The 14,476-nt window shown below is 39.8% G+C and overlaps 2 protein-coding genes across 2 annotated transcripts in view; one reads left to right on the forward strand and one right to left on the reverse strand.

Annotated features, from left to right (window-relative positions):
* Window positions 1–14,186, reverse strand: part of COL4A4 (collagen type IV alpha 4 chain) — a 68,436-nt gene extending 54,250 nt beyond the window's left edge. The window contains exons 1-4 of the mRNA XM_074547078.1: window positions 13,755–14,186; window positions 8,678–8,866; window positions 7,788–7,827; window positions 5,878–5,955 (exon numbers count right to left, since the gene is read on the reverse strand). Of these exons, the coding sequence (XP_074403179.1) occupies window positions 5,878–5,955; window positions 7,788–7,827; window positions 8,678–8,733 (174 nt within the window). The 5' untranslated portion in view covers window positions 8,734–8,866; window positions 13,755–14,186. The remainder of the gene's footprint in view (window positions 1–5,877; window positions 5,956–7,787; window positions 7,828–8,677; window positions 8,867–13,754) is intronic.
* The window catches only part of COL4A3 (collagen type IV alpha 3 chain), a 54,733-nt gene continuing 54,157 nt past the window's right edge, over window positions 13,901–14,476 (forward strand). Inside the window, exon 1 of the mRNA XM_074547079.1 lies at window positions 13,901–14,098. Coding sequence (XP_074403180.1) covers window positions 14,018–14,098 — 81 coding nt within the window. The 5' untranslated portion in view covers window positions 13,901–14,017. The remainder of the gene's footprint in view (window positions 14,099–14,476) is intronic.

The following is a 14,476-nucleotide window of genomic DNA, read 5'->3' on the forward strand; positions in this document are numbered from 1 at the left end:
GCTTGTAACCAGTCATTTTCATTTCACAGGAGCAGGACAGAGCAAGAAGGAAAGGAAAGCAGTCTGTGGGCAAGAGAGGAGTGCTCACTAAGGCATTTGGAGAAATGTTTTGTTTTGTAATTTGCTTAGTGAGGTGGGGGCATCTGCTGCTGCTCTAAGCTCCACCCATATCCTCTCCCTTTTTGGAAGAGCTGGTCAATTACAAAGCCACAGCTTCCAGGGTTTGGAGGGGTGTCCGTTCTGGGACGATTCTACTCCTCACTGTGTAAGACTAGAACCAAACTAATTTTCACTGTAAGTCAAGGCTCAAAAAAACCCGGAACAAAGCCTCTTCTAAATACAAACCTGATTAAGATGAGATGAATCTGAGAAATCACACAATTTGGAATTAAATCGAGTCTATTGTCCTTAATAGATTAAATTAGATAATTTTTTTTCACAGATTTTTAGCCAAGTAAATGCAATAATAATACTTAGAGCTTAAGAATCATAGAATTTCATAGAATGGTTTGGGATAGAAGGGATCTTAAAGATCAAGTAGTTCCATACCCCCTGTTATGGTTGGGATGACCTTCCACTAGACCAGGTCACTCAAAACCTGGCCTTGAACTCTTTCAAGGATAAGGCATCCACAATTTCCCTGGGCAGCCTGTATCAGGGCCTCACCACCCTCACAGTGAAGAATTTCTTCCTCATATCTAACCTAAATTGTCTTTCACCCTGAAGCTACTACCCCTTGTTCTGTTACTACAGGCCCTTGTAAATACCTTTCTTGTAAAGAAGATCTGAACCAAGCTCTGAACTATTGGAAAATTTGGCAACTTATATTTGGCAACTTTATTATATTTTTCAATGATATAATATGCTGTAAGAACAAAACCCCTGATGATGTAGTTTAGTATTCACAGTGATACTTCACAGAAGCATGAGAAATCACAGTGAAGTGCTGAAAACATCATTCACAATGTATACACTAGGTTTGTGTTTTAACCCTGTGGGAATATAAAAAGAAAAACTATCCTATAAGCCAGTGGGTGTCACTATTGTGTTTAACTCAACAAATCATAATTTAGCACTGAAATTCTTAACTACTAATGGCTGAAAGGTACAAATAGAGAGCTACAAATAGAGCACAGATAATATAGAAATAGACCACAAATAATTAACATCAGCTTAGCTAAAATTGAGTTTTGCTCTGTAATAGTTTATTGAAGTCACTGTTGACAATTTTTGGTTGGTTCAAATCTGTAAAAAAGAATCATTTTGTAGAGTTTTATCTTGCTTGATGTAGAAAAGCTTGGCAATCTGCAGCAACTGAGAAAAAATACCATTTTCAGTATGGTAGGACAAGGGAACCAAAAGTATTAAGAAAAAAAAAAAGATGCTCAAGAACAAAAGGAGGTATAATTACTAAGGTCAAAACTTCTGAAAATTTGATAAATGTGTAATATGAAAAATGTTAATTTACAGATACTCTAGCTGGACAATCATGCATGACAAACAACCTCAAAGAGAACTTGCAGTGATTGGTGGGATTCTCCGTAAAGACTGGGGTGGTTCTGTTCCTATTCCACAATCTGGTAAGCAGGATCCATTCCCTACCAGTTCAAATCCTCACTTCTGCAGGCAGAGAACTGCCTATTCCTCTGCCCAGTCACAAAAAAAAAAAAAAAAAGAAAAAAGGTGTGGTCTGCTTCAGATATAGATTTAGGGGTCTCATTTCTGTGTGTCTGTTTAATAGAAAAACATAATATATTTCAGTGAATGTAAATGAAATGTGTAACTGGTCTCAGGAATCTTCTGCTTTAAAACTGCTTTAAAACTTACAGCTAATGTACTGGGAAAAAATGACCAATGGGAGAAATCTAGATTTCCTCAGATATTAGTGTACATACATCTCTGATAGTGCACTTGAGACCAAGCAGAAGGATTTTACATATTTATTTCCTGAGCATCCAATTTGAAAATTCAAATACAAGTACAGGATATTCCATGTGAATGACAGACTGCCACTGCATGCCAATACCATAGCACTGCAAAAATAGTGTGTTTTAATAAATGTCTCTTACTTCCCAAAACAGACAGAATTTGCACCATTTTCTGAGTTAGTGCATTTTAAATGTGTTTACACTGTGCTGTAAATTGAACTCCAATAACCCATGGAACCTACTAAGGAAATTTACTCACAAGATCTACTGAGATGTTACAAGAGAAGCAGTGCCAGAATACTGACTTACTCCCAGGTAACTTTGCTCATTCTTACCCCAAGGCAGTGCATTCTTGCCCGGCAGTGACTGATACCAGCTGACTTCCTGACTTACCTGTGACACCCAAGTGACTCAGCATCTCTTGTGAATGCCTACTCCTTACATCTGAAGTGTCAGAAAGTGTAAAACCCTCCTCTTAGATTTCTGTTTGCTGCATTCTCCCCTACACTAGGATAAAAAATCAACATCTTGCTTCATCTGCAAAAGAATGAACATTGGTCCTGCTGAGTTCTATCTATTATTCACTTGATCCAGGCATTTCACATGACGCCAGATCAGGTTGGCTCATGAATAGATGCTTGCTTCCCAAATCTACTTAACTAAAAACAAAGCCAAGGGAATTGAATAGGATCAAACTCCGGTTTGATCAGCACAGGGGTCAGCACAGGACAGGTTTACAATCGGTCAGTGCTAACTGCAAACTTTTTTTTAGCTATCTAAATTCTATTAGAGCAGCCAGCATTTTTGGAAGCTAAGCTGGTGATACAACACTGCAGGAGTTTTCCAGGAAACAACTCTCTAATTTAAAAAAAGAGGATGAAATGGTGGAAAAGTTTTACGATGTCTTTAATGAAAATTGAAATCACAGACTTCATGTGATTCCTTTTACCAAAAAGGAAGAAGGGAAAAAGAATCTAAGAAGTCAGGTAGAACACTTACTGCCATATATACTTTCACTAATGATGTTTTGCTTCATTTAGCTGTTCTACAGTTCTGAAATGTCCAGGTATAATAGCACACAGTGTGGACAAAGAGACCTAGCAGCACATTTTAATGGATCCTATGGAAGAGAGAGTTGTCCTTTTGAGTTGTGACATAAGATTAAAAGATAAACAGTATCATGAGAGACTAACTCCAATAAGACTGCAGTCTCAAGTGAACAGAAGTAAAAATTTCATTGTGGTGTGAACAATTGTAATGACATACAACTAGCAGTGGTGATTAAAATGTTTTTTTCAGTGATTTCTTGCTAATGAATAGGAGTACAAATCTATTTCTTGCACAAAGTTATGGCTGAGAGAATTAAAAATTACAGGTATACAAGCTCTTCTAAAATCCAATAGGGCAACTGATGCATAGCTATAACGGTTTTATTTCAATGAAAGTTTAAGTATTTGCTTTTACTTTTCTGTCAACTTGCCCACTATCAATACATTCAAATATGGCCATGGCAGTTTTATTTTCTTATTCCCATGATCTGCTGTTCTAGCTAAACCTTAATTATCATTATCTTGTCCACTTACATAAAGAAGGCTTTTGATATTAGAATTTAAAATATTTTCAAATGTGTGGAGGAACAGAATGCAAGAAAATAGTGCAGAAGGCAGTCCCACACCTGAGGAGTTGCAGCTGTACTAATTACCAAAGATTGGGAACAGGCCTGCCCTTAACAGGCCACAGCTGTGTCCAATAAGAAGACGAGTGCTACAAAAGAGTGGGTGAGCTGGGTAAGAGATGGAGTTTGTTGGTTGTGCTCTGAGCAGGGTTGGAGTTTGTTGTGTTGTGAAGAAGAAGGAGTCAGTGCTGTGAGGAGCTGCACATGAGAAATCACTTGGAAGGTATGGAACTTTTGAAATAAGTTGGCAACACAAATGAGCAAATAGAAGGCTTACTAACAAAAGTTCTGAATCTTTAGGCTTGTGTACTGTACAATGCCAGAGGCTTTTAATAACCATTTATTTTTTACAATTTCAAGACAGGATTGAGGAAGATCCAAAACTCCAAGGAACCAGCCCCAGAGTAGGACTCAGACAGAAAAGCAGATAAAGCAGATGTTTTGCATTCTAGAAAGCTAACAATAAGATAAACCAATCTTTTATTTTGTAATGAGTAGTCTCCACAAAAGATTGGAGAGCAAAGTTAGTGTGTTAGAGTGTAAAAGCAGAATACAGCAAAGTTTAAAAACCGGAAGAATTGTAGTATAAAGAAAATATTAAATAATCCTATAGAAAATTGTTAATTACCATACATTAGGATAGAAAATATGTGCAGTAATCTGTGTGAGGCAGTGTTTAGTAAAGCCATGTTTCATGTGGGGTCTGAAGAGTACTTCTGTTTCTAGTATATTGATTAATATAAATGACTGCATGAAATATATATTAATATTACATTGGAGATACTTTTTCCATTGTCCATTAGGCTACAAGTGCATGCTTATTTCAGAGCTTTTTCAGAAAATGGTACAATTCTCAGACTTACAGTTGCATAACAACACTGAATTAATTTTGAATTGTTTATTACGCTTCTAGTTGGCATTTAAGTCTTGTTCCTTGGAATTGTTTAGAAAACTAACTGTAAATGCATTAATTGTAGTACAGTCTATATGTGATGAGGACAGCCTAGGAAAGAGCTAGAACAACGGCAGGAGGTATTTATTATTTATTGACTGATTATGAGCATGTAATTCAGAACTTCCGGGCAACTCTCTTGTTTGAGAGTTAGTTGTTTTTAAATGGCACTTCAGATCAGGTTTTTGGTATCCAAAACAGTCTGTTCAGTAGCACTGAGAGACACTGCAGAGGTACCAGTCAAAATACTTTTCCTGGGATGCCCTTTTGTTAGCACAGTGTTACAGAGATATACGCATCCTAGGCCTCTATTATGAAAATCCTACAGCATGGGGGACTTTCACATAGACATAATCCTGGAGGATTAGGATAGGATCCAAGGACACCAGGGCAGTGATCATGACACAGCAAAGCGTGCAGCTAACTGCAGAAGCACAGGAAGAAAAAGGTGTCTTGCTGTTCTGGCAACTCAGGTTGTACACCAAGAAATGGGGCATGTGGCTCGTCCAAAATTGATCCACCATATTCAACCTTCCTAAACTTAAACATAGTACTTCGGTAGAAACAATTTTCATCACTGACAATTTTTAGTTGACCACCAGTCAGTACATATATATACAAAATTTGTGTATATATATATATATATATATATATAAGTTTTTTCCTCACACAAAGTTTAAATTATTGGCTATCTCTATATAGAGATGTATTCTGAGGAAGAACAGCCAAGATAAACTAATCATCATGAACATATTTCAATTAACAACATGCACAGTTATTAATTTTAGCATGTAATGTGAAAATGGCTTAGAGCTGTTTTATAATTATTCACATGACAAAGAAAATTCAAGGTTTTTTTAAAAGTTAGTATCTTAAGTGAGTAAGATAAAAAGTCTGCTGATGTTTTTGGAGTCACCCAAGCCAAATAAGAAATAACTAAGTTCTTATAAAACTAGAGAATGGCATGGACATTCTCTTTCAACCAGCCTCTTAATCAAAGACAAGTATAGATTTCTGTACTTTACTTGTATTAGGAATTACATCTGTCTAATTCCTAGACTGATTTCAAAGAATCCCTAATACAAGAAAGGTACCATGATTAGTAGAAACTCAATTAGAAACAGAATTCTTTACAATCTTCGGTTTCTTCAGTGACAGCTGTACTTGACACCAGTGACAGGATTATACAGTTTGTCAAATGTGTTTATGTCTGAATCTTGGTTTATTGATTTATCAACCATGTTGATTTTCAGGAACAGAAACGTGCACAAAATGAACAGTATTTGCAATAGTAATTATAATTATCACTAATCACAACTTACCCTTGATCCTTTTTCTGGGAAGCACCGACAAACTGAACAATCCTGTCCCCCACATGGATCAATATATGCATATCCTCCCTAAAAATGGAAAGGTTATGGATTTATCAATGCACAACAATTACATCATCAAGTATTGTCAGCTGGACATATTAGCTAATAAGGTGATTTTTCAAGCCAAAAGATCTCTCATCAACATAAACATGCTGGCAAGGTAGAAGCAATAAGTAAAAGCTTATTACTTGTTGGTGTAGAAGGTGGAAGACCTTAACTACAAGTTATGTTACATAACTAAATATTACAGCCTAATATAACTTAGGAAACCAGCTGCACCTGAAATAGATTTTAACAGAACCAGAATTTAATTTGCAATAATGTACAATTTGCAATCCATCACATTATTTTAGGAGATTGTTCAACTACAATGAAATGATAAAAGGCAAAACAAGGTGTAGGAGCGAGACATTCACTCAGAGATAAAACCTTGAATTTAATTCTTGTCTATTAAATGAAACTAAGTATATGCATGGTGTAATTATGCATTGCCTACTATTAATTTACTGCTTGTATTAAAAATTTGTTATTTTAAGAGTACAGAAATTATTGCTTTTTCATCAAATTGCAATGAGAAAAAAAACTATTCAAGGGGAAATGAAAACACAAATTGTAAGTTCAGTAGATCTTGTGTGTGGTAAATGAACATGATATCACTGTTCTTTTCTATTTCTCCCAATGCAATAATAAACATACTTCATATGCACTTATAAACTAAGTTGGAATGTCTACTAAATAGCATTTTTTGAGTAAAATGGTGTAAATTATTAAAGATAATTTTAAAAGAATTTTAACAAGGAGGTAAAATATTTAAAAATAATGTAGATAAACAAGTAAATGGTGATAAAACAAATATTTCCCCAGTGTGGATTTTCATAATTATCAAGGTCAAGATTGTTTTGTTACTGGTTTAATACCCAACAGAACACTATAGGCTCATACTTCAGTGTTTCAAGGAGAAAACTCTGACAAATATTAGATAAGGAGGAAAAATTCTGTTCTTTCTATCTATACCATTTTTAGAATATCTGGAATTCCCAAGCCTCAGAACAAGAGGGTATGATGATCTCTCTCACACACTACTTGTCTTTCACACACTGCATTTCCCATGAAATTACTAATCTACTCTGCACTAGTCTCTCACATAGTTGTTAGAATCTTGCCTCTCCTGGAATGTCAATAGAATACAAGCTCCCAGTAACAGAACTATTATCCTTTCTTCTGATTGAACCGTTATTTTTAAAAAATATTTCCATCTTCAATAGCTCAAATAAAAAGGGATGAGTTTGGGGACAAAAAATAAACTGTACAAAAAAAGAGCTTGTAAATATTTGAAAGAATACAATGAGGATGGACTTGAAAGAAGGTAAGGGCATTGCAAACATAAGAGTAATATAAAGGCCAGTACAGACAGGATAATAAAGTAGATATTGAAACTATACTATGAGTGAAAATTTGGCTTCAGAGAGATGGGACTGTCCAAAGAAGCCAGTTTAAGATCTAGGTTAACATAGAGAGCAGAATGAAAAGCTAGAATTGACAGGTGCCATAATGCAGAACCATTAGAGAGACTTTATGAGGAAGGAGATAGACTCAGTGAACAAGGGAGGATTTTTTACATCCAGCTTTCCAAATGCACCTCAAGAAGCCAGAATTAGAATATAGGAAAATCTGGAGCATAAAATTGCAAATTAGAGAAGCTGAGTAGCAGAAAGGAAAGACAGACCCTCAGAAATACAGAAAGGAACATTATAGTTTTCCCACAGAACTATTGGTCATTTTAGTGCATGTGGTGCTACTTGTTCAAACTCTACCATTCTATCCCTCACATGCCTAAAGTAAATATCAATGTCACTTACCCCATCAATTCCTTGAGTTGAAAAAATTATCAGCAGCCACCTGATTTAAAAGAAGAAAACTGAATTAAAGCTGGCCTCAGACTTCAAACCTTTACAAAAATTTAGCTGGTAGAAAGTGGGAAGTGATCAAATGTACACATGATTCAATGCTGTTTGGGGTCACTACATAGTGTTCCTATAAGGGGTGCACACCATCAAGAAATGGCCTCCCATGCTGTAAATATTTTGGATTTATGGGGCTGAGTACAAACAGATAGGCATGAACAAGACTATGTGAAAGTCATAACTCCCTCTTGTAACCTATTTCCAATCCCACAATTACAAAGGGCCAGAGGGGACCCATTCCAGACAGGTTTCTCCATGGACACCATGAGGTGAAGACTGAGTAGACACTGGAATGATCTGCATCCACCTTGAAATCAGTTAGTTGGTGCTGTTTTCTTTTGCTCAGAGAAAGAGGGCAAGAGAGAGTAGAGAGGAAAGCCACATTGAGAATAGCCACATGATTCCAGAGCAGCTGTTAGGGAAGCCCAGCTCCATGACAACATTGCTAGTGATGGCTTGTAAAGTTTACCAAAAAAAAACTAAAATATAAAGTTAGCCCAAAATTTCTGCAGCAATACAGAAAATAAGCATTCTTTTAAATGATTATTAATGCTAATATTATTTTTACTAAGAACTAAGGTGTCTACTACTTATATGAAAAGATAAGTTAGGTACAGCTATAGCATACAGACTTCTAAGTACTATTCTACAGGATACAGTGAAGCCTATTTCAAAATTACTTCAACTTTGTAAATGTCTAGGTATTTCTTATTACTGTTAAATTAATAGCTAAGAATATCTCTCAGTGAATCTGGTTTAAAAATGTAGTGATCTGTAAAACTCACCAGGCAGCTGTGATAAGCCACTTAATCCGTTCAAATGAATCCTTTGTTAATGCCATTCCTGCTGATTGAGGATTTGTATATGCAGCACTTCTTTTTTCTTTAAATGGCAGGTCTTCTCTTTCCTTCTGTTTGTGGATGGTCTATAAACACTGTTCCATACTGGTGTTGTTTTCCCCTCTGAACCTGTTTCTATTAAAATATACATCCAATGTACACATGAATAATTATAGGAAAACCAAAAATAAGACCTAACCATTTGTATGTGTTACACTGCACAGCTTTGTGTTGGCACTACATTATATTCTTCCTATTCAGGCCACATTTTATTTTATCAGCAATCCAATTATTTCAAGGGGACTATGATGAAACTGCAGATTCACATAAAAAGGGGTACAAGATTTCAGCCTAGTAAAGATAGTCCTCATTCTGTGTATAAAATAATGAACAAAGAGAATCTTGCATCATTATTTTTTTTTTAAGTTTTCATAGCCACCATTTCAGTTAAAGTCATTAAGACAAAAGATGCAATACCCATGAGTAGTAAAAACCCTCATGAACTTTAAAAAAACCTCAAGAAAGTATTTATTATAGTTTTAAGACCTGACTGAGCAGCAGCATCTTTTGCAAACTGGGCTGGACCAGTCTGTGCCAGCATCTGAGCAAAAGAGGACCACTCTGAATGCAGAATAAAACATATGCATTTCAGCTAAGAGTTCTACCCATATGCATGGATGGATGACAATCACTGGACATCACCTAGAGTTTTTCACTTAATTTTTAGAACATTTTTTCTACAACTTTTGCCAGGATTTAGGAAGCTGGAAACTCTGTGTGCAGGACTGACCAGTGGCCTCCACAGTCCCACACAGCCAAATTTTGCATATGTAAATTGCATATGTAATACATAATTTGCATACATAGTTCATCCCTGACCAATGACTTAGGTCCTACAGTTTCATTTGCTGCTCCAATCTTTTTGGAAACTCGAGCCTTACAAATCCAGAGACAGGGCCAGGTCATGTGCAAACTCCCTTATGCCCCAAATAAAAAAGAAGCTGCAATCCTTTGTAATAAGGCATGTCTGGCAAATGAATCACACTGAGGGTTATTTCAAACTGAGGGCTTAAGGGCTGGGCTTCTCCCAGGTTAGCACAGGCTTCTGCTTTTTAGCACTCTAGTGTTCCAAATGTGGGAAACAATTTTGAGGAAACTGAACACTGTCGAGAGTGAATTAACAGGGGTTTGCTTCCTTTGGAGAAGTTTCCTGAGCAGGGAATATGGATGTGAAGTGCAGCAAACTGGCAGCTCTCTGATAGCTGTTCAGGCAGCAGCCATGTGTTTGTTAAACACATGAGGGTACGGTTCCTGAAACATTACTGTTTTGCTTTCTATTATTTGATAGTGTGGCATCTTTCTAACCAGAACTAATCTATAAATAATATTGACTCCTGTGTGTGTGCACAGTATATCCAAATCCCACAGTACTAAAGGGAGACATTGGAAGCTGCTGTGCCCTGACTGATGAATAAATAGCCTAAAGGCAGCCAGTCCAAGCTGCAACATCACTCTTTATATGTATTGTACAGTACTCCATTCATCTGTCAAATTCTTACAGTCTTGCTGTGCCCCAGTTCCCTGTCTGTAAGAAAAGAAAAAAATAACATCTCTAATAAAAAAATAATATTCCAACCGCATTCCTACCTCACTGATTTTTTACATTAGTAAGATAAACAATATAAGCAAAATTGTGAGGCAATAAAATATTGCAGGGATTGATTGCCTCAAATGGAAAATCCAAGTCATAAAGTGTTGAGACTTTGCAGAAATGTATTCCTTTTGCCCACTATCCATCTCATTATTTAATTATACAAACAGCTTCTGAAAATTAAGAAGAAAATAAAAAAGAAAATTATATTTGGTACATTTGCTTTGTATTAGCAGCGAAACTTTTATTTTCAAATTAAAATCCATTTTGATCCAACCCATTGACACAGTTTGAAGTAATACTTAATGCATGAGTGGAAGACTTGCAACCCTCTGCTTGTTGTTTTGTCATGGCTATCTAAACGCCATCATTTTCTGAACAAGTTGAATTGTTCAGTAGCTAATACAATAACAGAAAGAATACAAGGTTTTGTTTAGATTGATGTGTCAAATTGATCTCATTTTTTATGTTTTTGAAGCAATCACAACAGTTACCTCAATAAAATATCCCCAGGATAGCACACTCATTGCCACCAAAGGAATAGATTTCACATGACATCACCAAGCCTCACCTCAGAAGGGGAAAAGCTGGCAGTATAACATAATCTAGATGTTTACTTTCTAGACAGGAATCAAGAAGCAAGACAACTTCATTCTCAGTAACTCTGCTAAAGAACAGGGGACGTGAGCCATAGTTTGAGGAGACACACAGCTACAGTTATTGAGGTAACAAAGAATTAGAGCAGTCTTAACTGTCTTTTCATTACATCCAAAGGAAGCAACCTCATGTGCAACAATACCACACAAGTTCCAAAGCAAGGATTCAGAAGCTGTGAAATAAAAAATGGGGTTGTGTGCTCAGTTTTAATGTGGTTCTTTTATGCATATAATTAGGACAGTCATTTGAAGTCTGTGAACATATATGCTGTTTTCCATAGGACTTCTGCCTCATTTGTGATGGACATATTCAGTACTCTCTCCATCCTTTCCAGTAAGTCCTGGTTTTTTTCATTTACAGTGTTCTATAAAACTTTGCACTTCATACTAAATTCATACAACTTTAATGTTTCCCACAAAAATATTCCCAAAAATAGTATTATCCTTTCTTTACCATAGAGAACCAGAGAAACAAAACCAAAGTAATTAAGTATCAGTTACTGTAGAAAAAGACAAACTTGAATTAGATGCATCTTTCAATTGCTTTCTAGAATTAAGGTTGTTCTCCTGTGTTCATGTACTGGTGCTTTTGTTGGATTTTTGTAAAGTACCTCTACAGGCACCTGCAGGTATACGTTTTGGCACAACTGGTAATAAGCTGGACAGCTGTTCAGGCACACAAGATTGTCTGAGTTTGTAGCTCTTGGATAATTTCATGGATTACAAGCAGTATCAGCAACACTGAGCATCAAGGTTCCACAGGCTTTTTGTGGATGCACACTGCCCATGATGGCAGTGCTGAGCAGTGGGAGAACTTCAGTGGCTGATCTTACCCATGTAGCAGCTCAGTGCTCCTTTGGAGTCATGGATCTGTCCTAGAGACTCACATAAAGGCCTGTATGCTTCTATGTGACAATCTTAGAGTGCAACATTACTTGCTGTTTCTTAAATATAAACAGACAAAACTCCCATTCAGCTGAGCCACTTAGCAGCCAGCTGCTCAAGGTCAGTGAAGGAGGTGGTTCTGCAAGTGAAGAGGATTCTTTTTAAATATTTTGATACAACCTTATTGATACATCTCCCTTGTTAGCACTTTCACTTTTTTGCTTTGAGCTTGCTGACTTTTTTTTTTTTTTAATTTCCACACAGGGTTTTCATCATTTGAAAATTGACTCAGTATCTCTTTATTATAGCAGTGTTTCATTCACTCAGTATTCTGCATGAGTTCCTTCCCTGCCCCTAACAGTGGTCTGCCTGCTTTCATCTGTTTCTTCCAATAACTCACTGGCATAGTATTCAACAGCTCTCCTTTTGAGTACTGTCTTCGTTACAGTGAGATCTGGGGCATTTTGCATTGAAATTGTCATCGTTTCAGAGGACTGATCACTCTCTTCCACTGTAGTTTCATTTGCTCTGACTTCATTGTCTCATAGACAGCTTATGCACCTTTTGTTTTCACATTTGTATAAATAAGTGTCTACTACGTTCTCTCTAACACCAGTACTTCTCATGTTAAATTCCAGCAGTGGATACTATTTCTTCTACATGATCACCACCAATCTGGCCTGAAATCAGAGGAATTCTTTCCTTTTCTCTCCATACCTTGCTGTCTATACCAGCATGCTCTCACAGATATTGGAGAAAGTAGTTTTACCATGTTGCTATGTACAAGATCTTTGGTACTGAAGATGATGCTCACCTCCTCCTGAAGCATGTTCTTACTGGCACTACCAAACTTTTTGGAAAAGTCACTTCTGCTAACCAGCTTTCACAGCAGTTTTCATTAGAGGTTGAGTATGGTCTACTGAGCAGAGATTCAGCGCTACTCTTGTGCCTGTCAGAGAAGCTGTTTTACAAAGCTCTCTGGCTAGCTTTCTGCTCACAAAAGCCTTTACCTTTGTATTTCATTAATACTCCTAAATTTATACACACCTAATATATAGTGCAAATAAAAGCTGTAACATGGGATTTCCTGTATTAGCATCCATGAACACTACAGAGAAGATAAGGCTGCTGTGGCTGGCACTGCCAGCATGCTTTCCAAGTTTGCACCTTCTCAAAACAGCACTCTATATGGTGAAAGGTTACCTTGAGCATGCAGCACTTCTGTCAATAACATAAATGTGACAAACATTACACATTGCCGACACTTTACAAATCACAATTCTGTTCGCAAAAGCTTTTTATCATATTAGGTGGAAACCCTGAGGAGAAACATTTCTCGCTGCTTTCCATTTATGCGGTGGGGCAGCATTTTGCTCCCTCTGGGGATTTCCTCTGTCTCATAAAGAAAACACTCGGGGGAGCGGAAAGCGCTGCTGAAGGAGCTCCGGTCCGTGCCCGGGAGCGCCCCGGCAGCGGCGGGATGGCGCTGGCAGCCCCGGCTGCTGCAGCCGCTCTCCCGGTACCGCCTCGCTGTCGGCCGCTCTAACCGTGCCCTCCTCCCCGCCGGGACCCAGAGCCACCCCCGCTCCGGGGAGCGCACCCCGTGCCTCGTTCGGGCGGCGCCCGGGGCTGGCCCTTGCCCCCCTCCCGCCGCCGTTCGGGGCTCCCACCACCTGCGCCCTGACAGCGGCGCGGGCGGGGGACGGAGCCAGCCGGCAACCCGGACACCTCCCGCTGTCCCGGGACGGGGCTGCCCCTCAGCGCGCTGCCCAGCCCCGTCCGGAGGAGAGCCAGGTGCCCCCGCCCGAGGCTGCCCGTCCGCGGCGCTCACCTCAGCTCTCAGGCGGGAAAGCCCCCGACACTTCGCTCACTCCATGCCCGCTGAGGACGGACGGGCGGGCGGCGGCTGCCACCTCTGCCCAAGGCACGCGGGGGGAGATGAGGGGGTGGACGAGAGGGGTGGCCGGGGCGGGGCCGCGACCCGGGAGCGCCGAGGCGGGTGCGGAGGAACCCTCAGGCCAAAACCACGGGAGGGCAGGAGGGGGGCAGAGTGGAAGCGCCCCGGGACGCCGCGCAGGCAGCGCCGAGGGGGGGATGGCCGGCGGGGGCTGCCCCGGCCGCCTGGCGCCGGTGCTGCTGCTCGCCCTGCTCTGGCCGGGCCGCGCCGCGGCGGAGGTGAGTGAGCGTCGGGACGGGGCGGCGGCGCCGGGGCCCGCGGAGGCTGCGGCGGGCCCTGGGACACGGCGGGCTCGGCCCCGCGCTCCCCGCTGCCACCGCGCTGCGTTGGCCGCTGGTGGGGAAGGAAAGGTGAATGCGGGTGTTTCAAGTGATGTACCGCGTATGCACGGCCGCGCAGGGCGAGAGGAGGCGAGGTGAAGTGAGGTGAGGCGCATCTCGCCAGCCGCGGGGCACCGCTACCGGACGCCTCTCCGGGCGGGGGTGAGGGCGGGAGAGAAGGCCGTGCACAGAGCACCGCGTCCCGCTGGCCTCAGGAGCTCTCCGCCCTTCCAGCTGACGGGACGGCACGGGGTGGGATGGGGGCTCCGTCCCGTC

This window comes from Zonotrichia albicollis, chromosome 9 (assembly GCF_047830755.1).
Source record: "Zonotrichia albicollis isolate bZonAlb1 chromosome 9, bZonAlb1.hap1, whole genome shotgun sequence".
In the NCBI taxonomy this organism is placed as follows: domain Eukaryota; kingdom Metazoa; phylum Chordata; class Aves; order Passeriformes; family Passerellidae; genus Zonotrichia; species Zonotrichia albicollis.